The following is a 24,752-nucleotide window of genomic DNA, read 5'->3' on the forward strand; positions in this document are numbered from 1 at the left end:
TTATAATTATTATAATTAGCTATTATAAAACATAACTTTTTATAAGGCTTCTTAATCTTACTTTTAATTTTATATATTATTTAAAACTTAAAGAGTTATATATTATTATATATTTTCTTATTATAAAGTATAAACTTAAAAATATTATATTTAATTAAGTTTAATACTTTTTTATAATTAAATTCCTTAAATAAGTTTTTAAATATAATAATTATATTATTTTATTAAAGCTTTAATATAAGTTTATAATTATTTTTCTTATATTAAATAATAAATATTTAATTAAAAAATATTTAAATAATAAATATTTATGCTAAAAATACCTTAGCAAAAATCTTTAGTTTATTCTTTACTTTTAAAGATTATTTTTATTATCTTAATCTTAAAGAATTTAAGTATATATTTAAAGGATTTAGCTTAAAATATATAATATATTGCAAACTATTATTTAGCTATAAAGTTTAAATTATAGCATTCTTTATCTTATTATAATAATATAGCTATATTATTATAAATTAAAAAATTATTAAGTTATTTAAAAGATTTAAAGTAAGGTTATAATTATTAATAGCAAAAAATTTATATAAGCCTTATTATTTATTCTTTTCTCGTTATACTTTTATATTACTTTATAATTATAAATTAAAAGTTTTTATAATATTAAGTTTATTATAAGTATTAAAAACTATATTTACTTATTATTTAATATTTATTTTCCTTAAAAACTTTATAATTATTTTAATAACTTTAACTTACTTTTATATTAAAAAAGTTAAAGCTAAGTTTTTTATAAGATATAAATAAGCCTTAAAGATAAGTAATATAAATATAATGCCTTAAAAGCTATAAGTATTATTAATAGCCTTTATTATTATTTAAAAAATAACCTTTTTTATATAAATAATAATTAATTTAATATATAAAATATTAAATGCTTATTAAAGAAGAATATAATAGCATTTAACCTTATTAATAAATTAATAAGCTTTTATTAAAACTTATTTATAAGTAATTTTTATTATTTATGCTATTCTTTAAAACTTAATAAATATAAAGTTTATATTAATATTATAAAAAATTTAATTAAAAAGGCTAAAATAAGTATTAATTTAATACTTATAAAGTACCTTCTATATATCTTTAATTAAAAATAACTTAAAAAGCTAAGTTACTTAAAACATTATTATTAAATTAATAAAAATAAAAATAAGCTTATTTTTAAAAAAATATATAATATTAATAATAATCTTATAATTAAAGTTATAATTATCTTTTAAAGTAAACTTAAATCTTTATAAAGCAAAATTATAAAGCTAGTAATAATGATAAAACTTTATAATAGTTTTTAAAATTTCTGCTTTTATATTATATTTAGCATTCTTTAATAAGTAATTAAAATATTTAATTAATAGGTATTTAAAATATTAATATAATTAATATAATTTCTTTTTTATAAAAAATATAATAAGGGTATATAAAAAGTATTATAAATATCCCTATTTTTAAATAATTAAAAATATCTTTTTAAAGCTATTTAATTATTATTAAATTAATTTATTTATTATATTTCATAAATAAATATATAATGTATTTATATTGCTTATATAAAGCAAGAAAAAAATATATTTTTTAATAATATAAAAGGTAATTAAACTAATTATAACCTTTATTATTACTATTTTTAAAGATAAAGCTTATAATTCCTTATTAAATTTAATAAATGCTTTTCCTATTTATAAGGTATTAAGTTAAATAAAAAGGTTTTTATATTAAAGAGCAAGATATTATTTATATCTTACTATAAAAAAGATTATAGTACTTATATTAAAGATAATGCCTTAAAATTAAGTATAAATATATTTCTTAATTAAAATAAATTAAAAAGCAATAATAAATATTATATCCTTTTTATTCTTATTAATATTATCCTTATAATTATTTTCTTTCTTATTAAAAGTAATTCTTATATTAAGTTCCTTATATTTAATAAGAAATATAATATAATTAATATTAATAATTTTATAGTTAATATACTTTGCTTATGCAAAATATTAATTATAGCGTTATTAATACTTTGTTAATAAGTAATTTAAAAATTTGTTATGGGCTCGGCCCTAAAGGGGTTGCAGGCTAGCTAGCGCCTTTTCTTATAAGCTGCAAAAGCAGCAACCTTTTAACTAAGCCAAAAGGTATGTAATAATCCAAGCTCCCTTAAATTACCTAGCCACATTATATAAGGCTTAGGCTTCCAGCCTAAGCCCATTATATAGCCCCTTTTTTTAAGGCTCCCTCCTTATATAATGATATAACTACCCTCAAGGCTTACTTATAATATCGCCTTTTTAAGCTAGGGATTTTCTTTATAAAAGGGGTGCCTGCATTTACTTATGGTAAACATAACTTAAACCCTTAATTCTAAAGCTTGGATTATTTATTATGGGCTTGGCCTTAAAGGGGCTGCAAGCTGGCTAGCGCCTTTTTCTATAAGCTATAAAAGCAGCAACCTTTTAATTAAGCCAAAAGGTATATAATAATTTAAGCTCCCTTAAATTACCTAGCTATACTATATAAGGCTTGGGTTTCCAGCCTAAGCTCATTACAAAATTAATAATTAATCTTGCCGTAAATATAATACTTCTTATTTCTTAAGGTATTTTATTAATTATTATAATAAAAGTTATATTAAAAATAAAAGCTATTATTATTAAAGTTATCTTAATTAAAATTACCTTAATTAAAGTTATTATAATTAAAGCCTTTTTAGCTATATTTATTATAACTTAATAACTTATTATCTTAATATTAACGGTTAATATAATATGCTTTATTTCCCTTGTTATTAATATTTTAATTATTTTTATTATAATATTAACTAGCATTACGTTAAAAATTAAGTTTAAGAAAAAATCTTAATTTTAAAAATAATGCTTTATATAAATACTTAAAATTAAAAAATATATATTATAATTTTAGCATGCCTATATAAGCGCGAATAATTATTATTTATAAAAAGTTATTCCTTTAATAAAGTATATTAAGTGCTTATTAATATAATTATAATTTATTAAATATTATAGTAAAAACCTTTTAAGGATGCTTATTAACGTTTTTTAAGTTAATATACATCCCATTAAATATAATTAAGGTTTAATTATAAAAGTATTATTAATAATTAACCTTTATATTAAAGTAAGCTTTAAGCTTTAAATATATATTATAAATAAAAAACCTTATATTAATATAATAAATATAATAAATTTTAGCATAATCTTTAAAAATTAAGAAAAATATTATATAAAATTATTTAAGTTTAATATTTATTATTTAATAAATATTAAGAAAAATTCTTATCTTATTATTTAGTAAATTATATAATTCACCGCCTTAATTCTTATTTTTATCTTATATTTTGCTAAATTATATATTGCTATTAACATTAAAAAAATTATTTATTATTTCTTAAAAAAGTAAATCTTAATATAAATTATATGCTTATAAAGATTTTAATGCTATAATAAATAATAATGCTAAGTATAAAGTTTTTATTATGTAATGAGCTTGGGCTATTGCCCAAGCCTTATATAGTGTGGCTAGATAATTTAAGGGAGCTTGGATTATTATATACTTTTTAGCCTAATTAAAAGGTTGCTACTTTACAGCTTATAAAAGAAGGCGCTAGCCAGCTTATAGCCCCCTTAAAATTAACTTATAATAAATAATTTAAGCTTTAGGATTAAGGGTTTAAGTTATATTTGCCGTAAGTAAATGTGGGTACCCTTTTTATAAAAAAAAACCTTGGCTTAAAAGGCAATATCATAGGTAAGCCTTAGAGGTAATTATATTATTATATTAAGGGGGTTTTGGGGGAAGGGGCTATGTAATGGGCTTAGGCTATTGCCTAAGCCTTATATAGTGTGGCTAGATAATTTAAGGGAGCTTGGATTATTATGTACCTTTTGGCTTAGTTAAAAGGTTGCTGCTTTGCAGCTTATGGAAGAAGGCGCTAGCCAGCTTGTAGCCCCCTTGGGGCCAGCCCATAACATATTAACTCTTTAAAGGGAATGCTTATAAATTATCCTTTAAGTTATAAAGTTTTTAAGTATTTTAATAAACTTAGTTTTTATTAAGATAATATTTCTTAGTATTTTAAGAAAGCCCTTATATTTAATTAATTAAGGGTTTCTTTTTTATAAGATAATAATTATGGTACTTATTATAAGAAAGTTAATTAAATAATGTTTTATTTTAATTCCATAAATAATTAAGAATAAAGAGGTTATAATCTTTAAGATCCTTCATTATCTTTAATAAAAGGAATTAATTGCTTTAAGTTTTAATAAAAAGAAGCTATAAATAGCGAAACCATATTAAAAGCTAAAGTCTCTTAAATTTCTTAAATAGCAAGTATTTCTTAAATACTTATTATCTTTAGCTTTTAAAATTAAAGCCATTAAGTATAAAACTTAAAAAGTTTATATATATTAGCCGCCTTATATAATTCCTTTTTTCGTTATAAAGGACATTTATTATATATAAGCAATACTTTTAAATTAGCATATTACTTATTAATGCTTCCTTTAATATTAACTCCTTTTTCCTAAAGGAATTTCTTAAAGTTTTAAATAATAATTAATTTCTTAAATATTATTATATCTTAAGAAGCAAAGTTTTCTATAAAGCATTAAAGTAAATTATTATTTATATCTTAACGCCTTATTATTTTTTCTATAAACTTAAAAATAATAGCATTTACTTAATTAATTATATTATTTACCTTTATTATTAATTTATCTTAATAGCTAAGATTAACTTATTAATTTTAAAACCTTTTATTAAGGTTAAAGAATAATTAAAGTTCTTGCATAAAAGCATTATTAATATTTAAAGGTATCTCCTTAATATTGCTATTAAATTTAGCCATCTTATTAAGCTATTAAAATATTTAGGTAATTTATATATAAGGGAAAAGAAAAAGGGTAATTAAGGGGATATAATAAGGTTATTTTAAAGTATAAAAAGAGAGTATTAATTATGTAATAAAAGAGTATTTATTAAAAAGTGTTTATTAACTTAAGTAAATATAAGTTATTATTTATATTAAAGTAAAGTAACTATAAGCATTCTTGGCATTAATTATATAATAAAATGCATTATATAGTTAATAAATCCAAGGCATTACTAAGAACTTATTAATTAATAAGTTAAATCTTTATAATAAAAAGGTTAAGGCATTATTAATTTCTTTTTATTAATTTTAATTATAGTATAATTATTAATACTTAATTAAGTAAGGTTTTATTATTAATAATTACCTATCTTTATAATATTAATATTAACTATTTAATGTAAATATTGCAACTTAATTATAATAATTCCCATTATTAATAGTTACCGCTTAATTAATAGCGATATAAATTTATTGCTTGCTTACCTTATTATTTATAACTACCTATAAGTAATTATTAATTAATATTAATTAAGTTAACGTATATTAGTTAATAGCAAACTAATTATATTTAAATTAATTATATAAAAGAAAGGAGGGTTGTAGCCGTAGGCTGCAAAACCTTCCTTTAGCTATAAACTATCTGGGGTGGTTACGTGCTGCTGCACGTAATCCTTGCCTGCCGGTGCTCTAGTGCTAATTGCTCATAATGCCTATCGCTCATAGTGCTGCTGTCCCCCTATGGCACGTCCATAACCACAAAGATTAAAATATATATAAATATAAAAATAGCCTTTTCTTTTTTTTTAATTAATTTAGCTAGTTAATTTAAGGGTATTTTTTTATTTATCCTTTTAATAAAATACTTAAAAGGATAATGTAATAAATTTAACAATCTTTTTATTAATTAGCTTAATAAATAGCTAAAGGATTTTAAAAAGTAAGTTATTATTAACCTTAAAAATTATTAAGTAAAGCATAACTTTCTTGTTATAATAATTTAATTAAGAAAAGGTAATGCATTAAAACTTATATATTTTAATTAATAAATAATAAATACTAACCTTAAAAGTATTTAATTATTAATATATAACCTTATAAAGTAAGTTAATAATAAGGTAATACTTATTTTAAATATTATATACTTATTTTAAATATTTATTATACCTTATATTATCTTAAAGTATTAATAGGGTTTAATTATATTATTATTAACGTTTAAGGGCTTTATTAATATTTAATTTTATAAAATTAAAGAAGCTATTATTATAAAAGTAAAAGAAAATAACTTGTTTTAAATTAAGTAGTTTAATGCTAATATTAATAATATTTCTTAGCTAAGCAATTAATTAAGTTTTTTATTAAGGTTTATAAAAATTATAATTATATAAAAAGCTATTATTATTTAAAAAAATATTAAAATTAAGCTATTTGCTTAATTAAGTTAATAATTAAAGTATTATAATAAAGGATATTATTTTAATTATAAAAGAAAAGTAAAATTAATAATATAATGCTTTATTAAAAAGGATAGGATATATTTAGCCCTTATATATAACGACCTACTTAAGTAAGTTAACTTAATTAAAAAGAAATAAAAAAGGGCTTTTTTAAACTATATCCTTAAAAATATATATAACTAAGCGTTATTTTGCTATATTAATTAAAAGCAAGGCAGTTAAGCTAAAGTATTTAATACCCTCTTAACCCTTAAGTTAAATAATAATATTTTCTTAGCTATATTAAGGCGCCTAAGCAAAGCTAATATATTTAAGCTAGGTAAAAGTAATATAAATAGCGAGAATATTATTAATATTAATAAAGGTAATAGCGATAATAATTAGCTTATGTTAGCATTTATAAATACCCTTAACGGCCATTTAATACTTTAATAATTAACTTTATTGCTGCCAGTATTATAGGCAGCTAAATATATATATATGCTGCTTATAGCCCTTTCTTTCATTAAAGTGCTAGTAATAAGGATTATGCTGCCTTTATTATATTATTTATTAATATTTTTATTATCCTTAATAATACTTAATAGCCTTAAGGGTAATAAGTTACTAAATAACTTTTTTAATATATATATTATTAAAAGGCCTATTATTATTAAGAAAAGCAAGAAATAAATTACTTAGCTATAAAGCTTTAAAATGCAAGCTTAAGTATGCTTAAAAACTTTTTAATATAACTAAATAAGTAGTTTATTAATTATTAATTTAAGAAGAATTTAAAAAGCTTTTTTTATTAATATATAAAGGACTTTATATAAAAATGCAATATATTAAAGAATGGTATATTAAGCCTATTAATACTTTTAAAGGTAATTAAGGGCTTTGGAAATAATGCTGCTATTAAAAGTAATTAATTATAACTTATTAATTATATATAAAAAAATATTTTAAAGATTGCTTTTATTATTATAATAATAATAAATAAAAAGTAATAAAGTTAATATTAATGCTTATAATATAATAAGTTTTATAAATTAGCTCAACCTACTTATACTTATTATACCTTAATATAAAATATTAATTTTCTTTATAAATTTAATGCTAATTATAATAATAATATTATTAATAAAAAGAAAAAAACTAAATTATTTAATATAAAAATTATATTATATTTAAATTTTTTTTAATAATATTATAGTAATTTAAAGTTAATATATATATATAACATACTTACCTTAGCTTATGCCTTTTCTAGCTATATAAACTACCTTTTTCATTACCTTTTATTTAATAATAAAGAATCTTTAATAATTTAAAGCAATAATAATTAATATATTATATAATTAAAAGGTTATAGGTTTAATTTTATTGCTTTAAATTATTAAAAAGGTTGTTATTATTAAACCTTTTTTTTTATTACTTAATAATATTTACTTATTACCTTTTTATATTATTAATATTTAAAAAAGCAATCTTATAAGATATAATTATAACCTTTAAATAGCCTTAATATTTAATAATTAATTAATATACTTTTTTTTAAATTAAAGCTAATTTAACTTAATTATTATATACCAACGCTAGCCCTTATATAATTACTTAGCTATAAGTATTAATCCGCACCTTCCTTTATTTATAAGGTTATTACTTTTTAATAAAATATATTAATTATTAAGTTAATTTATTAGCTAATTAGCATAAGTATAATTAAACTTAATATATAATAAAAAGGTTATAAGTTTAATTATAAGTATGTTAATTAAGCATTAAGCTAACTTATAATTAATATACTTTTTTATATATATTCCTTATTTTAACTACCTAAGGCAACTAACTTTTTAATATTATATATATATAAAATATTGCTTATTTAATAGCGTAAAAATAAAGCTATTTAATATAAAACTTATATTATATATATAACTTTTTTTAATAAAGGTATAATTATATAAAGTTAATTATTTAAATATTAACTGCGTTAATATTATATATTATTATTTTATGCATTAAGTATATTTAATTATCTTTAAGGTAAAAACTTTTTAATAAGCATTTAAAAATAAATAATATATTATTTAATTTATTTAATTAAGCTTTTTTTTATAATATATTTTTTGTAAATATATACCTTATAATTATTAACATATATTAAGTTATAATTAAGGCATTATAATTAACTTAATTAATAAATATAATAATATATATTATTAAAAGCACTTAAGTTATTTATATATTATAACGCTTATAATAATAATTAAAGCTTAAAAATTATATATATTATTAATATATATATTAAAGTATATAATTAATTAGCTATTTAATTAATTTAAGCTTGCTTTAATTTAAAAACTATAGCCTTTTAAAAATAACCTTAAATTACTTTTATATTTAAAGCAACCTTATATATTAAGTTAATAAGAAATTATTATTAATTCTTTTATATATATTATTAATCTTTATAATATTAAAAGTAGCAATAAATATACTTTTTAAAATTATTAAAAAATGCTTAAATTAAGTTAAGATTAAGTAAATATAAAGGTAAATATTTAAGTTAAATGCTAGCTTAATTATATATTTATTAAAGGTTATTATAAAAGTAAAAATTAGCATTATTTATTATTAGCATTAAGTTAAGTCTTAAAAATAATAATATTTTAAGTAAAACCTTACTTTTAATAAAGTTAATAAAGTTTTAACTATTTATATTACCTTTATATATAAATAAATTAAGTATGCTTATAATTATAAATGCTAAAAGTATTTAATATTGCATATTATAATTTTTATTACCTTTAAATATAAGTTTCTTTAGCTTAATACCCTTTAATAATTATTTTATATATTATAGCTTATTTCTTTTATATATATTAAACTTATTAATAAAGATAAATTAATTTATATAAAGTTTTTAAGTTTTAATAATTTAATTAACTTAAATAAAATAATTTTATTAAGTAATAATTATACTTATAATCTTTTTATTTTATTTAATTTCCTTAAATGCTTAATTAATAATACTTATAAAAATAAATAAGTTAAAGTTTTTTAATAATTATTATTATATTTTATCTTAATATAAATTATTCTTTAAAGTAAGATAATTAAAAAGGGCTTAAGTAATAAGATAATATATTAAAAAGGGTAAATATTTAAAACTTAAATTATATATATTATAATAAAAGTTAGTTAATTAAACAGCCTTATATGAGTTTTTAAGCTTAATAATAATGCTAATAATTAAATTTCTCTTTCTTAGCTTATAAATCCATACTTAAAGTTGTGATTATATCTGTATTTATTGTATTTATATCTGTATCTGGATATAAATACTGTATTTGTATTTATATTTAAATATAGATATTGTATTTATATTTATATTTATATTTGTATTTTTTTATATTTATATTTATATTTATATTTGGCTTCTTTATATATTTATATTTAAATATAGATATAAATATAGATATAAATATTAATATGGTATTTATATTTATATTTATATTTATATTTATATTTAAATATAGAATTTTGTATTTATATTTATATTTGTATTTAAGATTTTTTTTATATTTATATTTATATTTATATTTATATTTAGGATTTTTTTATATTTATATTTATATTTATATTTATATTTTGTATCTGGATATAAATTTACAATTCTGTCCATACCTTAAAATACTTTATAATTCTTGCAATAATAATATTATTTATTTAGTTAATATTTAATAGCCCTTAAATTATATGAAACTTTAAGGGGGTTAAGCAATAAAATATAATTATAAAACTATTATAAATTAATTCGCAATAATTAAAATATATAGCGTAGTAAAAGGCATAGCGTAAAAAGGGTTATAAGATAAGTAATTATAGTTAATAGTTGGAAAGGGCATGGTATAATAAGTATATATAATTTTTAATGTGATGTATTATGTGCAGGCTGCTAGCGCCATTTTGATACGTTTGATTGCAAATGAGAGTACGCTAACCCAAGTAGACTGGCCACCTGGTGGCTTGGTACACAAAGAATTAACCTGCTGCCATCTCCGAAAGATCCGAGGTCCTTTCTCACATACCATGATTTTCATGATTTTCTGGCTATCAACTGAGCAATCGAATAGGTACCAGGAGACATTTTGCAGGCCATGACATTCATGGGAAGCTTCCCTCTTTCATGCCAAGTTGCTTTATTTAGGGTGGCAGATGACGCGGATGCATTTGGCAAGTACCAGTATATACGCAAACGGAATCCAACGCTTTTCAAAGTCCATTGTCACACCCGTGAATATCGTGGGATTACATAGCCCAGACTAAGAGTGCTATCCTAGAGCTTATCCTGACAGAAAAAGAGAGCATTGATGTTGGCACCCGGTGTTACCAGTTTCTGGGGGATCTTGATTGTTTGCCCCGGCAGAGTGATGCAGCGGCTGGCGACCAGCAAACATGAGTTACATTCAGCGGAATAGCCTGCTCACTGTTAACCTCTGATTGCCAAATACTGCTACACATCCGTAGGTAACCAAGCAGTTTCCCGTCTCTAGCTCAAGACTCCATCTCTTCTCCAGATCAGACTGCACTGTTCTTACTAGACGCCTGCTGTTCACTTTGCTCCTGTGGACATCCACCCATCTCACAGTCAGTCCGATCACAGAATAGCAGAATGGTGTTCCTCGGATATCTTCTCCCGGCACCAGCCTCCATCTTTGCCACTGTTGTCTCTGTCTCCAACATCCGGGCTACTCCACATGACGGTCTTTCTGCCCGCAGCAGTCCACCGGCATATGTGGCCAACAAGATCTCGTGGGACCCAGGCGATGACGGTGACCATACATTCTGCAAATGGGAAGGCCCTGGTCTAGTTGGCATTGACGACCCTGACTGCGAGCTCAAAGTCGCAGACTGCTCGTTCCTCAGCCTCGGGTTCCAGACTGGCTTCCTCCACCCCAAGGGCACTTGGTTCCAGGTCAACCGCCAGTTCACTCAAAGTGTCTCCAACCTCACCCAGATTGCCAGCTATGGCACCTGTTCGATCTTGGTTGCTCTTCTGAATGGGCCTTCTGCCTCGTAAGATGTCCCTGGAGTAGAGGCAACGACGCCTGCTTGACTGACCGCCCTCTTCTCAGTGTATCTGTACTGGACATTACGGCAAAATTCAGCAAGAACACCACCGATCTACGTCCCAGCTACGGCCAGATGCAGTGCCCAGTGCTGCCCGATTTCGGGGACAAAACTCCTAATAGTGTGGCATGGGTGATTGGCTGTCCAAAGGCCGGTGTCCCTGTGACAACTCTTCCGGGCATAGTCAAGAGTTAGGGTAGGGTGAGGGAACACTGAGATCCCGGAGCTTGTATTAGGCTGGCCAAAATGCAACGGGTACCAAAGTCTGTTTGGAAGGATGATTAATCATTTTGACTGGGTTTAGTATTACTCCTTTATTTTTAAATGAAACCCATCTTTTGACGCCGTTGCTCATGAAGACCGTACTGCATGCTTTATATTCTACTTCCCATTGCGCCATGCTTCCCAAAATACATAGAATCCTCCCAGCCTCTGCCTCACTGGGTCTCCAGGCCGTTATGTTCGTTTAAGAACCAAGGCATCTTCTGAGAGTCGTACTTGTGTAAGCCGGGCACGGACAGCCTGCGTTGTAAATCCTTGGTGGCCTCCCGGATCGAATCCTCAATGTCGAAATTCCAGATATGGTTCAGCCGCTCGTTCAGCTCCTTCTCCATCTTGCCAATATCTTTCCCAACGTCCTTGGTCAGGTACTCGACGAGGTTTCCTGCACGTCTGCTGCTTTTCACGTGCCATTGTGTCCGCTCGCGTCTGTTGGCATCATAAGCTGCAAAGACCTTTTCGAGAGTCTCGGTTCCTTTGATTTCTGGAATTGATAGGAGGGAAGCTAAAACTGCAGCGTCTTCGATGCAGAGGCTCGCCCCGGCCTCGTGGTGTGGACTCGAGCCGTGTGCTGCTTCGCCGAGCAGGCATATTCTGTCTTTAAAATAGGACGAGAGGGTGTAATCGCTGAGGTCGAAGATCGCCCACTATTTCTGATGTCAGTGGTCGGGTCCCACAAGCTTTTTGTCAGGCCGTGTTGATAAGTGGAGTCAACTCACCCTCTCGAAGTCTCCTGTTGCGAGCTTGATAATGTGCTTGACGTTTGGACCAAACGCACGGAAATCGTCCAAAGCCTCGGCTTTTGTTGTGGATAGGCATTGTGTCTTGTCACTCGGCCAACCCTCGCGGTCATTGGTCGCGAAGGCCAGAAAGCTCATGTTCTGGCCCTGGTCCACAGGGAACGTCATACAGTGTCTGTTCTTCCCTAGCTGCAGGTCTTTTTCAGTCTCTTCGTTCTGGTCGTAGGGGGGGCGGGGCTGTCCGTCCACGCACCCAGCATGTTGCATTCATCGCCCTCTCCGTACCCAGCGCCAGGGACGCCTGTGACATGGGCACGAGGCCGCGGTAGGCGTATTTGTGGGTGTAAGATGCCATTGCGGCAGGATGATCTTCGCCAACCATGATGGCTCTTGTCCGAGATCTGACACCGTCGCAGCCAATGATTGCGTCTGCTTCTGCCACGGAGCCATCACCAAACTTCATGAGCACTGCGACGCCTTGATCAGCATTATACATTCCATACTTGAAGAGATATGTCAAAATGGTAGAATGGCGATCGCTGTTCCGAGTACTAAATACTAGTGAACATTCTCGACACAAGGCGAAGGGTCTTTCCAAATGGTACAGAACCGTGAACGTATCCAACACGCTGCTTACTCTTGCCAGATCCGATTCTATCATCCAATACATGTTTCAGCTCCTTCTCGAACCTCACCGTGTCCCTTGGTAGAAGCCTCACCAGCTCGTCCAGAAAGCGTGTGCAAGACACGACATTATGTGCAACATTTTCCGCGCCGAGAATGGAAAACAGGGGCTCGAGATGCGTCGCCGGCTGTGGTGACATGCCGTCCACGAAGTCACACCACACATCCCTCTTCGAGACGGATTGGTTGCGCGTCGAGGCGAGGTTGTAGGCGCCGAGGACACAGCGGTCGACCTGCTCCATAGCACGCAGGGCATTGCAGCTGATTGGTACTGCGCCGCGGATCCCAGTCAGCTCCGAGGCAGCCTCGTAGACGGTGCAGCTGACTCCTCGCTTGTACAAGGCTATCGCTAGAGTGATACCTGAGATGCCGCCGCCGATGATGGCGAGGTCCAGGGGCCTCGGGGACTGGCCCGTCTCGGCGGCCATGGTGTCGACTTGGGGGTTTCGATACTTGCACTCGCACTGAGGTACTCGGTTGTTGATGGACTGCAGCATGTGCTGTGCTTATCGGAAGCCGCTCATGCCGGGCTTGGGAGGAAGACGCCGTCCGTTATCTTGCTGGACTCGATGGTACGTTGGGAGGGCGGAAGATGCCAGTTCGGCTCGATTATGCTGATGGCTGTTCAAGCACAACCATCTAGAACTAGAAGCTGACCATCCCGTGCTTGCACTGCCTTGATATTTATTGCTCTCATTGCAGACATCCTGATCCATAGCCAAGTGACATAAACATGGTTTTTCCGCGCCTCAGTCAAGACGCAGCTGCTCGGCTTGACAGTCAGTACAGGCCGAAGTGGGCGGTGACGTCATCGGATCCCAGAGGTGGCTCCATGTGCAAACAAGCACGGAACAAAGGCTGACTTGGAGGCGTTCATCCACGATGCAGCAGGCCAAGTCAAGATCCGCGTCACCGTTAGCCAATGTGCCAAATCTTCGATTTCTGCTAAAAACTGTGTTTCCGCAGAATCCCATACGTCTACATGGCGAATCGGTGACGACATTGCTGTGGTCTGCCATCAAGAAGCAGTCCAAGGCCGAACATTTCCATCTTTTGAACGCACACCCAGTAGCCTGCTTACCAAAGCAGATGGACCTACCGTCCTGGTCGTCCAAGAACCCCTAACCCTACTCGTCAGTCTTCATTGGTGATGCCCATGTACCTGTAGTCTGCTTTCCGGCACAATGTACCTCAGCCAGCGGCCACAGGCGGCTGGATCTGTGGAAATATACGTTTCTCCTTTATCAGTCCAATCGCCATACTACAGTCCATGGAGTCTCGGATTTGGATAAGGGCCAGCAACAATCCAGGGTTTCCAGGTGATCGAGGTCACTACCTCCTGATTACATTCCCGATGAGAACAATATGGGCTTCACCGGGGCTACCTATTTCTGAGCATTCTGTATTCACAGACTGCAGGCTTTGATCAAACTATGCAGGCTAAAAACCACCGATTTTATAAAGACTATGCTGAAAATATTGTAGCTGCTGAGAAATCAGTTCCTAATGAATTAGCTAGCCGCTCACAGCCACAGCCAACTTGAGCCAGCGGAGACATGGAATAAAGCAAGGACATTGTCTCCAGTTCTTATGAAAACTCCTAAATCAAACAGCAAAAGATAATGCTCTAGAAACAATACCTTCCAAATGTGTCTCATCTTGTATCAAAAATCAAGTTGAATTGTAAAGTCACCACCACGCCTCCTAGGCTCTCAGTAATTCTCTGCACTCTGGAGTAGTTCAGATGGTTACTTCCAATAACTGCGAATCAGGCTATTTGCAGTTAGATTGTGGGTAAGATCTGAGTGTGAGCTGGCTGGTCTTTTCAGAGAATCAGCATACGTGAGCAAGAAAGACACGGCTTTATCCAGCTCAACAATTACCCTGGTGTCCTGGACAGCTGTAACAGTTGGTGCCAAGTTCACGCCGCTCCATTCGCTCCTTCCTTCTCTTCCCACAGAGGTCGAGAAATTCTTCAAATCCAGACGCATTGCTCTTGCTGTTTCATAGTGAATCAATGAATGCCACCATGCGGGAATCGCTGGAAGCCTCCTGGCATCTGAGACTCAAATGGACGGGAGTCTGCTCAAAGATGGAGGCATGACCCAGCAGTCCAGCATGCTGGTTCTTAGACATTTTCAGGAGCTCCCCGCAATCTTGTGAAATAATTGCTGCTTTAGGGGGTACAGACAGACGCGCTACCCAAACTCACCCCACGGGTCAACAGTGACCAGACTGAAGTCGCCTTGTCGTCCCAAAGGTTTGCAACCCAGGCAACAACTCAGGGTGAATCAATGTTTTCAATTGAATACCAGAAATCCTATTCTATCTTCTCCCATGCATGACCAACTTCAAATACCTTTCACGAACAAGCAGACACTGCTAAATAGCATCGTCTCACAGTCCTCGACGACGCTGAAAAGCACATCAATCTCTCTCCAGACCCTTCTGCGATTCTCCTCTTGAAAACCAGCATGGATCCAGCAGCACAGCAACAAGCCGATGCAGACAGAGCCGCTCTCAGAGCAGAGGCGCAAGCATGCTACCTCCAGATGCTTCAGACAACCAGATGCTTCGACACATTTTGCAACGACATGCAGGCCGCTGTCAACGAGCTCAGCCAATACGACGTGACGCGATACCTTGACGTGACTCTGAAATGCGACTACCTCAAAGACCTCATGAGGACCGCGACAAATCAAACAGCAATGTTCTTCAACCGCTGGCAAGACCATCCAAGCCCTGTTATCACGCGATACCACATCAACCAGATAACGTTGCTACTTTTACAGCTGCGCGGCCACCGCAACAGAATTGCAGAGTTGTACCTGACAAGGATGGATTACGACAACCCAGAGCCCTGGGACCTGGAGGATAACTTGAACAAGCATTTGACGGTGCTCCAAGATGATGTGCATCGGATTTTCATCTTCACAGGCCTGCAGGTTCGCCTTACCGAGTCGGACTTTGAGGATGCCGGACTCATCTCGAAGAAATCGAGTCCAGCACCACAGGAGGGCTAGGGCGAGGGACGTCCTCCAGAACCAATTGGAAGGTGGCAGGGGACCGAGGAGAGTGGTGCCGACAACACAGCCCTGAAACACTACACAACCGTACGGCGGATGCATGTCATTCTGGAATTGAGAGAGGAACATCGTTCTGTACCAACCTTTTCCTGAAGTGGGAGAAAGGGGGTTATGAACTGTCCGCCAGAGGCAAACAAAATTCAAAGCCTCAGTAAAGTTCATGCAACACTGAGGCTTGATCAGAAAGTCTCAGCACATCACACTTCAATCACATTGCTGTCAATACCACAAAACATTCAAGGCCATGTGAAGCTTGTGCAAAGTATTTGAGGCTATTCAGGGCTTAACATGCGTAGAGCAGGGTTGACCAACATTGGCCTGAGCCTGTGAATCATGAAGTACTCATCTGCGTCAAAGACTGGGTGTAGCCAGCTTGCTTGGCCGTGGCTTTAGGGACCCGCCTCATGCAGATCATACAGCTTGTAGCAACATGGTTCAGGTTGGTTCATACGAAGGAGGAATCCGAGGGACCCGCTGAAGTGCAGGAGTATTTCTGACTAGCCATATCACTAGGTATCCTGCAGCGAAGGATGGCAGGGTTGCTTCACAGGAGCACGTGAGCAGGTAATGTCATACGAAGAAAGCATAGTCCTAGTCAATGTGAGGCAGGATTGTTGGATCTTGTTGCCTATGGCTGACGCCATTCCTTCCGCCTTTCCAAAGGCTCATCACCTTGGCCAGTACATGCACCTGTGCAACAGGTTTGATCAGACAGCAACGATGTTGCCGTAGATCGTAGCTTGGGCAGCACCGCTTGAGCAGACTATCAACCTATGGAATTGATGTTTCAGCACTGCATGTTCATCTATGCGGCGTGATCAAGCGCAAGAAGATCAGGGTCCAATCTAGGACAGCAGCCCAACCACCTTTGTAACGGGCTTCCGAGAAGGTTTCAACCATTCCTAAATAGTAGTATCACTTCCGAATGTCAGGTACCAATAGATTTAGCGATTACAATGCCTGACCTCAGCGACAGCGGCGGCTAGGGCGGCGATTATGGCGGCTCATGCGTCCATGCAGGCCGGGGGACGACCAAGCATGGCGCATTCCTTGGTTGGGAAAAACGAGCGTCGGTTAACCGGAGCTTGGGGTCACGTCTCAGCAGTACGGCTGCGAACTGGTGATCAGTGGGCCAAGACGGCACGCCTAAGCCCATTCCTCCAGGTCCTCGCTACGGCAGCGGGCCTATTCAGGAAGTCAAGAATGGGTAATGTGGTTCCTGCAGACGATGCCGGTCATGTGTGGGGGGCGTCCAGAGTTGGTGCATTGGCGCGTATGGCGACTCCATACCAGTGCCTCTGGGCCATTTGATTTGGCAATTGCGAGAACCGGCGGGCCTGCGTCGACGTCGTGATTGGGCCTCAACTCTCTGTGGATGAGGCTTCGAAATTTTTCGGGCTGCAAGTGCTGCTCTTGGGTGGAGTCAGGATCCGGAGGATGTCAACGTGGCCGCGGGTAGTTGGCGCCACATAGATTAAATGCGAACGTTCATCATCTATGGATTCGAAATGATTTAAAAAGGAGGATCGCATACGAAAAAAAAGCTTTGTTGAGTGCTGTCATCCCAACCGCGATGGGTCTCTCTGAAATCGTGGCCGGCGGCCTCCCAAGAAGCCTGTTTGTTTGACTATAGGCTCCATACCTGCACGATCATAAAGAATGTCCCATCACCAATAAGGCAACAACAATTCTACCCGCCACTCCGATTAAGCACATCATCTCGCGCCGGAAGACTGAGCCCCAAACCTATTGCTCCAGGATTGTTACTTTAAATACCTCATCTGACGGTACACGGCTGGCCAGTATCGACACGGGTCGGGGCTTTTTTTGAGAAAGTGATCTACAGTGTTCAAAAGTGCTGGGATCAGTGGTCTTTTGTGAACTTGGTTTCGGGAGCCTGTGAAATACGGACAAGCAGTCGAACTGTGGGAGAAGAAGTGTAATGTGCGTTCAGTGTTTTTGCGTCTAGGGGAATAGTCTGAACAAACTCCAGTCCTCAAGTCTAGCCATTATGGATTTGCTTGCCTCAAGTGTACTGCAAGATTGCTGATACTGTTGATTTCAGTGGACCGTCTTCCCAGCAGACACGTCAGTCCTCATAACGCTACGCGAACTACATCTGGAGACACAACTTGGAGTGTAGCCGACCGATTGCCGGCAATCTGCAACCTACACGACAAAAGCCACCAAAATTCATAAGAGCACAACAGACTCTTTGGGAACACTCGCATCATCGGAATCTTTTACTCTCCGGGTGCGACGTCGAGCAGACAGTCATCACATTACTTCGTCAAGATGACCCGTAGCGGGTACGACACGGTACGTGACACATTTCTAATTTTCGCATCGGCGTGGGTAAGAGCATAATTCCACCATGTGTGATGATGGAGGGAAAATTCTGGAAGCTGTGTCTGCTTTGCCCACATAGTCCGAACGTCGCGGGCTTTTCGACAGAGCGCAAATTTCTTGCGATCAACCCACAAGACCAAGCTCTCTATATCTCCTATGTGTTTGCTAACTCGAAATTCTACAGACCGGCACCAGGAAGCCGCCGGTGAAAGAATAAATCGACAGCATTGTTAGTTGTTTTGCGTTACTATTGCAATTGGGGTTTTCTTTTCATATGCACTATGGAGTAATATCTGCGGCAGCAGAGGCAGGGTGCGGTGGGCTATAAAGGAAACTGGTCGGAGGACAGCAATTTTCAGAAATTTTTGGTGTTAAGGGTAATTGCATTGGATAGATATCTGGTTGTGGGAGCGAAATAGGAGTTATGGGTTTTTTTTGTCAAGCATTGCAAGGAGTTCAATATATTCAAGCTGCTGGTACTCCGTCCGCTGGAATGCGAGCCAACTTGGGCTGTGATCCAGTTTCCTTGGTGCTATTGGCTACGGTGGTTCTTTGAATGTCTTTTTCGATGGCTGAGACTCTCTCAGTCTCTGGCTCGACCTCTATAAGTCTTTGTGCGGTCTTTGATCGTTGTTGTCTATCTTAGTTGTTAGCCAATGACCGCTATATGAAAAGAAATGGAGAAAAAGAAGCTCACCCGTCGCTTCCAAAAAGGTAGGATATTATGTGTCATTGTAACAAGGCATAAGACCATGCAAGCCGAGTAGACGTGGCCTCTAGGGAACCGTGGCGACTCCACGGTCGGATAAATCAACAATGGAATCCATGCGTTGGTTGACGTGGCAATAGCAGTCATCAGCACAAGCGTCAATGCCCTCTCTTCGATGTTGTCCTTCAAGATGATGTTGGCCCAGCCGTAGAGCACCGAAGAGACAGCCACAGCCGAATGCGAAACACTGAAGGCGAACCACTTCGCGGCCTCGGGGACATTCCAGACCGCGAGGATCACGAGCCCGGTGAAGTTAAAAGCTGAAGCGAGAGTAATAGCTGCAGCTCGCGAGATCCATAGATCGGCGCTGAAGTTGATGAAGAGGACGAAGAAGATCCCCAGTGCTGGACTGATAGCGGAAAGATTGTTCATCGTGGCTATGTCATACCGATGTAGACTTTTGATCCACAGCAAGAAGGCTGCTGTGTTGGCGCTGGTGTTGAAGAAGAACACGTCCCAGAGGATCAGGATATAGAATCTCCAGTTCTTAAAGATTCGTTTAAGCAGTGACCAAGAGAAGGGGACGCTTTTGACGACCGAACCTTGGCATTCCAATCGAGACCTGGCCAGCGCCAGCTGGTGCTCACTTATCACGAGCTTGTTGGGCTTTGCTGGCGTGCCGGGCCAAATGAAGTAACCGATGAAGGCAAGTGGAAGAGTAATTATCGCGTTGATGACGAAGAGCCATCTCCTTTTCATGCGTGTTAATCACCTGCTACGGAGCCGAAAGTGGTGCACTCTGGGAAGATTCCACAACATGAAAGATGGAGAGCCGTAAAAGGAGAAGGATGTGCTTACCAACCCGGCAATCCGCTATGTCCATCCAGATAGGTTGTCGCAGCTGCTTGGAGGAGGCTGGCAGTCAAAGTGCCGAGGGTTAGGCCCACGTAGAAGATACATACCGCCTCGCCTGCCGATCTCGTCGGATTTGTACCAAGAGCCCAACACAAAATCGACACCTGCAATCCATTAGCAAATAGACAACGTTTCTGGTATACTGCATACCACCGTCCGCCCCCGCCCCCCTCTTCACGGTTGATTGCGCCGTTCACTTACCAGGGAAATAGGAAGCCTCGAAGATGGAGACCATGAACCGGTAGGCCATAATTTCCCCATAGCTCTGTGCGCGGTATTGCAAAAGAGTGAATATTCCCCAGCCAAGGTCTAAGGTAGGCACCAAATAGTGCATGGGCACTCGTGGAAAGAGGTAGATGAACGGGACGAGGCCTAATACATTGCCTACAACAAATATTGTTTGGAACTGGACAAGTTCGTTGCCGTTGAAGTTGAGCTCTTCGGACATTCCAGAGACGTAGGCATTATCTATCCCGAATCAGCTTTGCGTGGCAGGACTGGCTTGGGAGTAACGTACTGATGTTTGTCTGGTCGATATATTTCACCCAGTATATGTTACGGCACAAGAAAGCCTATTGCGCCAAACACCACAAAAGAGGGACGTTGTAATGCCGAGAGCATTACCGTGGCTATCACCTATATATCGTACTGTAACAGTATAGAATGAAGGCATATGGGACGATTAACAAATCTAATTTGAGAACCAGTCTTCTTTCTTCTGGTGACTGATCAGGAGAGTACCAGTCATACCACTTCCTGGTAGAGGATTGGCTGTCGTTGCCTCCCATTTTCAGTTGATTTCTGGAGCTTAAAATGTGGTAGCAAACATTGAAACAAGTTGACTTCCAAGTAGGGGGTCGCAAAGTTATCTACTACGGCTAGATTTCCTGCACGAACTGCTCACCGCGAAACACAACATGGATATTTGCCAAGTCGTCACACATGCATTCAGTCACATCACCCACCCTGAAACTTAGCTTCTCGTAGCCAGTCCCACTGAACATAGATAGACACCAGATTGGTAAATTCCGCGGCAAAGATATGGATGCTGATGATGTACTAGCATCATCTTCAGGCAAATTTGCTGTGAGCTTAGTGGTCATCTTCAACACCCCACATGATACCATGTTCTAACAGATGGCGCAACGTACAAGGTAGGGAGGGCTGGCTCCCTTTGGGCCGCAATCGCGACAACGGACAGAGCTGCAGCAAAGCTATTGAGTTCAGATTCCCTTACCATCAGACTATGTGACGCGTATGAACGAAAACCAGGCAGTGACGCTTTCAAATAACAGGGAAGATATTTTGTGACAGATTCTTCCCAGTACGTAAAGCCTACATGCGTCGTGCTTCCGAGGAAACGCGTGTCTGCGTACTTTCTCAAGAAGGCGGCCCATGGGCTGAAATTACAAAACAAAGAAAACGTTTCCTCGTCGGAATTGAAAGGTACGTTAACGAACAGATGACGGCGTGATAGAATATTTGGAGCTACTGTAGCCTACACATCGTGCTTACCGTATTTCTGATCTTGATGGTACGCGTTGCTCACACGCCTCAGAGTCGAGTCCCCTGCCACCGACCACCTGAGGATCATTCATATACCTGCTTCGGAAGTGGGCAGCCCGTGAGGCAGAAATTCATATCTTCATGTGTTACTTGATCAAAATTAGAAATGTGACTTGTTCGTCCCTACCTAGGTATCCCAGTGAAGCCCCACTAGCCCCCACCCCCGAAGTACGAGGGTTCGGGTCCGGGGCGCTACAGCCATGTTCAAGCTCAAGCAGTGAACATCTACAGTTTCGACAACAACAGCATACCTCGTAAACATCGCCGAAAAACATCGCCGAAAAAAGCTCTGGCTCTCCCTTCCTGGACCTTCAGTCAGTCTTCGACGCTTCTGCTACACCAATCTCCACAATGTCAGCACCACACACAACACTCAGCGCCGCGGCAGACGACCGCAAAGCGCGGCTCGCAAAACTCAAGTCCCTCAAGCGCAAGCAACCCGAAGACGAGATCGCGCCCCCCGAGTCAGACCGCATAGCGTCGCCGGCGCCACAAGCCGCAGAGGCACCCGGCACAGAAGCCCAGAACGAGGGGCAGGAGGAGGATGACGTCTCGAGGAAATACCTGTCCGGGCGCAACTACGACGCCGAGACCAAGGGCCCCAAGCTGGGCTTCGAGGCGCCGCCCACGCTGGGGCCCGAGGACCAGACGCTGGAGGAGCAGGCGGCGGAGCTCGAGGCTGAGGTGCGGAGGAAGGCGGCCGAGGACGCCGGGGACGACCGGGGCATCGACCTGTTCAAGCTGCAGCCCAAGAAGCCGAACTGGGACCTGAAGAGGGAGCTGGACAAGAAGCTGGAGGTGCTCAACGTCAGGACCGACAACGCCATCGCGAGGCTCGTGAGGCAGAGGCTGCAGGAGAAGAAGGCCGAGGCGCAGAACAAGGACGGGAGGCTGGCGGACGGGGACGCCGTCGCTGCTGGCCTGGAGGGCGGGGAGTTGGAGGAGATTGTGAGGCTGAGGGAGAAAGAGGAAGAGGCGGAGGAGCAGAGGGAGCGAGATGCTATCGAGGCAGAGTGACCTGTGTCAAGGACGGCAGATTGAAGAGAAAAAAAAAGCTGCAGCAAGATTCTATTTCGGCAAAAGGAGACGGGCCTGCACTACTCTGGATGGAATTAGATGAAGAGGGTGCTACAGCGAAAACCACACGCGGGGCGTCACAAGGCAGGCACGGAACCACGTTTTCCAGAGGGTGAAAAGTCCTTTCTTCTTGAGGTAGAGTACGAAAAATGATACCCTTGTTTATCTACCTATTCATGGCTTGCGTCAATGCTAATCGCTTGCTGAAGGGACTCAAACTGCGCTCTCGCGGTGGCTCAGGTTCTGGTGGAGGACCTCTATGTCCACCACGCCCCTCGTCCCGATCCCTGTACTCCCTATAGCGACCTTCTTCTGGACGGCGTCGATCCCTGGGATCCGGTCGGCCCGGCGACCGTGAGCCGTACCTCTGCTGTCGTCTAGGCGCTGGTCTCTCATCGTCAGATACAGAAGGGCGACGTGTTTGACGCATAGGCGGGCGTGTGTCTCTTTCAAAAGAGTCGTCACGAGGTCCTCGCCGCGAACCGGGACGCTCACGACGGTTAGGGGATTCTTGTCGTCGACCGGGACGTGGTCTGTATTGTGCATCTGGAGTGGGGGAGCGTCCTCGACTGCCGTCACTAACAGAATCAAAGGATCTACTTCGCCTCGGCCGCCGGGCGGGTGGCGAAAGATCCTGGGTCTGGCGAGGCGAGGGCGACGCTCGCCTTCGCGGGGGCGGTGATTTGGAAGACCTCGTCGAGATGGAGGAGACGGAGTCCACAGAGCTGGAGCGTTGGCGCTTGAATTCGGGCTCCCGTGCGCTGGGTTCATCATCGTCCTCTAGCTCCCGCTTGCGAGCCCTTTCGGCCTCCTTTTTGGCCAGTTCCTCGTCCGCAACTCCCTTCCTGATGTGGAATTAGCGGAGCCCATAATGGAGGGAAGGCAAGGGGAGTAAATAAAGGCGGGAGGCATACTTCCGCGTAGCATCATCCGGCGTGTCGTTGGTGAGCTTGGGAACTAGCTTGGGATTGAGTAACTGCTGGGTACGAGACGGCCTGGGGTTGTAGGGCCGCTCCTGAAGTTGGACCTTGCATTCGTACGAGTAGTGGCGTGCTGAGACAGTTAGCCTGGTGAAGATAGGCAGAAGTGAGGGTCAAGCAAGGCAGACATATCTCGTTTCAAACACTTTTGACATTGGACATTGGCTGGTGTAGGCTTCCTTGGGCCCCCACGGCCCCTGTATGAGTTCATGCCGACGATCGCTTAGGGTGTATTGCGTGTGTGAGTGAGTTTTGTGATCAGGAGGATGGCGGCAGAGAAAGACGGGCCAGGTAATCGACTGAGGCTGTGGCTGACCGCTTTTGTGTATGGCAGCTTGCAAGCCTCGTATGGCTGACGGTGGCCAAACTCGGTCAGTCGGTCGGTTGCCTTGATTGATACTGAGTAGTTCACTTGACGAGTTGAGCCTCAGGTCAAGCCTCGGGCCGCTTGGCGAATGGAGAAAGCTCTCACCCGCCCAGAGTCTGTCCTGCCGCCCAGGGGGGGAGATGCTCGCCGGCTCTCGCCCACTCACCGTCAGGCTGACGGAAACGTCACGTGGGGTCGCAGGATGACTAAAGCCGGCGCGGGTCCAGACACGCCAGAGCAGGAGGAGCAGCAAGGACGACAGGCGTTAGCGGAGAATGACCCGCCCTGGACCTGGACCGTGCCCCTGCCCCTGCCAGCTAGCTCCCTTTCCCCCCAATCCAAAGTTGGGAGTAGTCTAATGGTACTCAGTGCTCATCCCACAGCACCCGTCTGTCAAGTCGAGGCCCAATCCAATCCAGCCAGGCCAGGCCAGTCTAACTAACTTTCTGCCGAGATTGAGGGCCTCTCTCTGAAGCT

General features: G+C 37.4%; 6 protein-coding genes across 6 annotated transcripts; 3 read left to right on the plus strand and 3 right to left on the minus strand.

Moving 5' to 3' along the window:
- Positions 1–11,065: 11,065 nt before the first annotated feature.
- INS49_013041 (uncharacterized protein) lies at positions 11,066–11,718 on the plus strand (the record flags this gene model as incomplete). Its single annotated transcript, XM_043173743.1, has 2 exons — positions 11,066–11,469; positions 11,529–11,718. The coding sequence occupies 2 exons, from the start codon at positions 11,066–11,068 to the stop codon at positions 11,716–11,718; spliced, it is 594 nt and encodes a 197-aa protein (XP_043023040.1).
- A 242-nt stretch (positions 11,719–11,960) lies between these two features.
- On the minus strand, positions 11,961–13,723 carry INS49_013042 (uncharacterized protein; the record flags this gene model as incomplete). Its single annotated transcript, XM_043173744.1, has 4 exons — positions 11,961–12,449; positions 12,522–12,731; positions 12,796–13,010; positions 13,180–13,723. The coding sequence occupies 4 exons, from the start codon at positions 13,721–13,723 to the stop codon at positions 11,961–11,963; spliced, it is 1,458 nt and encodes a 485-aa protein (XP_043023041.1).
- A 1,977-nt stretch (positions 13,724–15,700) lies between these two features.
- INS49_013043 (uncharacterized protein) lies at positions 15,701–16,249 on the plus strand (the record flags this gene model as incomplete). The annotated part of the gene is made up of 1 exon (XM_043173745.1): positions 15,701–16,249. The coding sequence occupies one exon, from the start codon at positions 15,701–15,703 to the stop codon at positions 16,247–16,249; it is 549 nt and encodes a 182-aa protein (XP_043023042.1).
- A 2,995-nt stretch (positions 16,250–19,244) lies between these two features.
- INS49_013044 (uncharacterized protein) lies at positions 19,245–20,733 on the minus strand (the record flags this gene model as incomplete). Its single annotated transcript, XM_043173746.1, has 5 exons — positions 19,245–19,298; positions 19,359–20,121; positions 20,229–20,271; positions 20,333–20,389; positions 20,487–20,733. 5 exons carry the CDS (start codon positions 20,731–20,733, stop codon positions 19,245–19,247), a joined length of 1,164 nt encoding a protein of 387 aa, XP_043023043.1.
- A 1,469-nt stretch (positions 20,734–22,202) lies between these two features.
- INS49_013045 (uncharacterized protein) lies at positions 22,203–22,868 on the plus strand (the record flags this gene model as incomplete). Its single annotated transcript, XM_043173747.1, has 1 exon — positions 22,203–22,868. One exon carries the CDS (start codon positions 22,203–22,205, stop codon positions 22,866–22,868), a length of 666 nt encoding a protein of 221 aa, XP_043023044.1.
- Positions 22,869–23,141: 273 nt separating this feature from the next.
- On the minus strand, positions 23,142–24,070 carry INS49_013046 (uncharacterized protein; the record flags this gene model as incomplete). Its single annotated transcript, XM_043173748.1, has 4 exons — positions 23,142–23,461; positions 23,529–23,773; positions 23,843–23,981; positions 24,055–24,070. The coding sequence occupies 4 exons, from the start codon at positions 24,068–24,070 to the stop codon at positions 23,142–23,144; spliced, it is 720 nt and encodes a 239-aa protein (XP_043023045.1).
- Between the last annotated feature and the right edge of the window lie 682 nt (positions 24,071–24,752).

Source organism: Diaporthe citri (assembly GCF_014595645.1).
Source record: "Diaporthe citri strain NFHF-8-4 chromosome Unknown scaffold_6, whole genome shotgun sequence".
NCBI classification, from domain to species: Eukaryota; Fungi; Ascomycota; class Sordariomycetes; order Diaporthales; family Diaporthaceae; genus Diaporthe; species Diaporthe citri.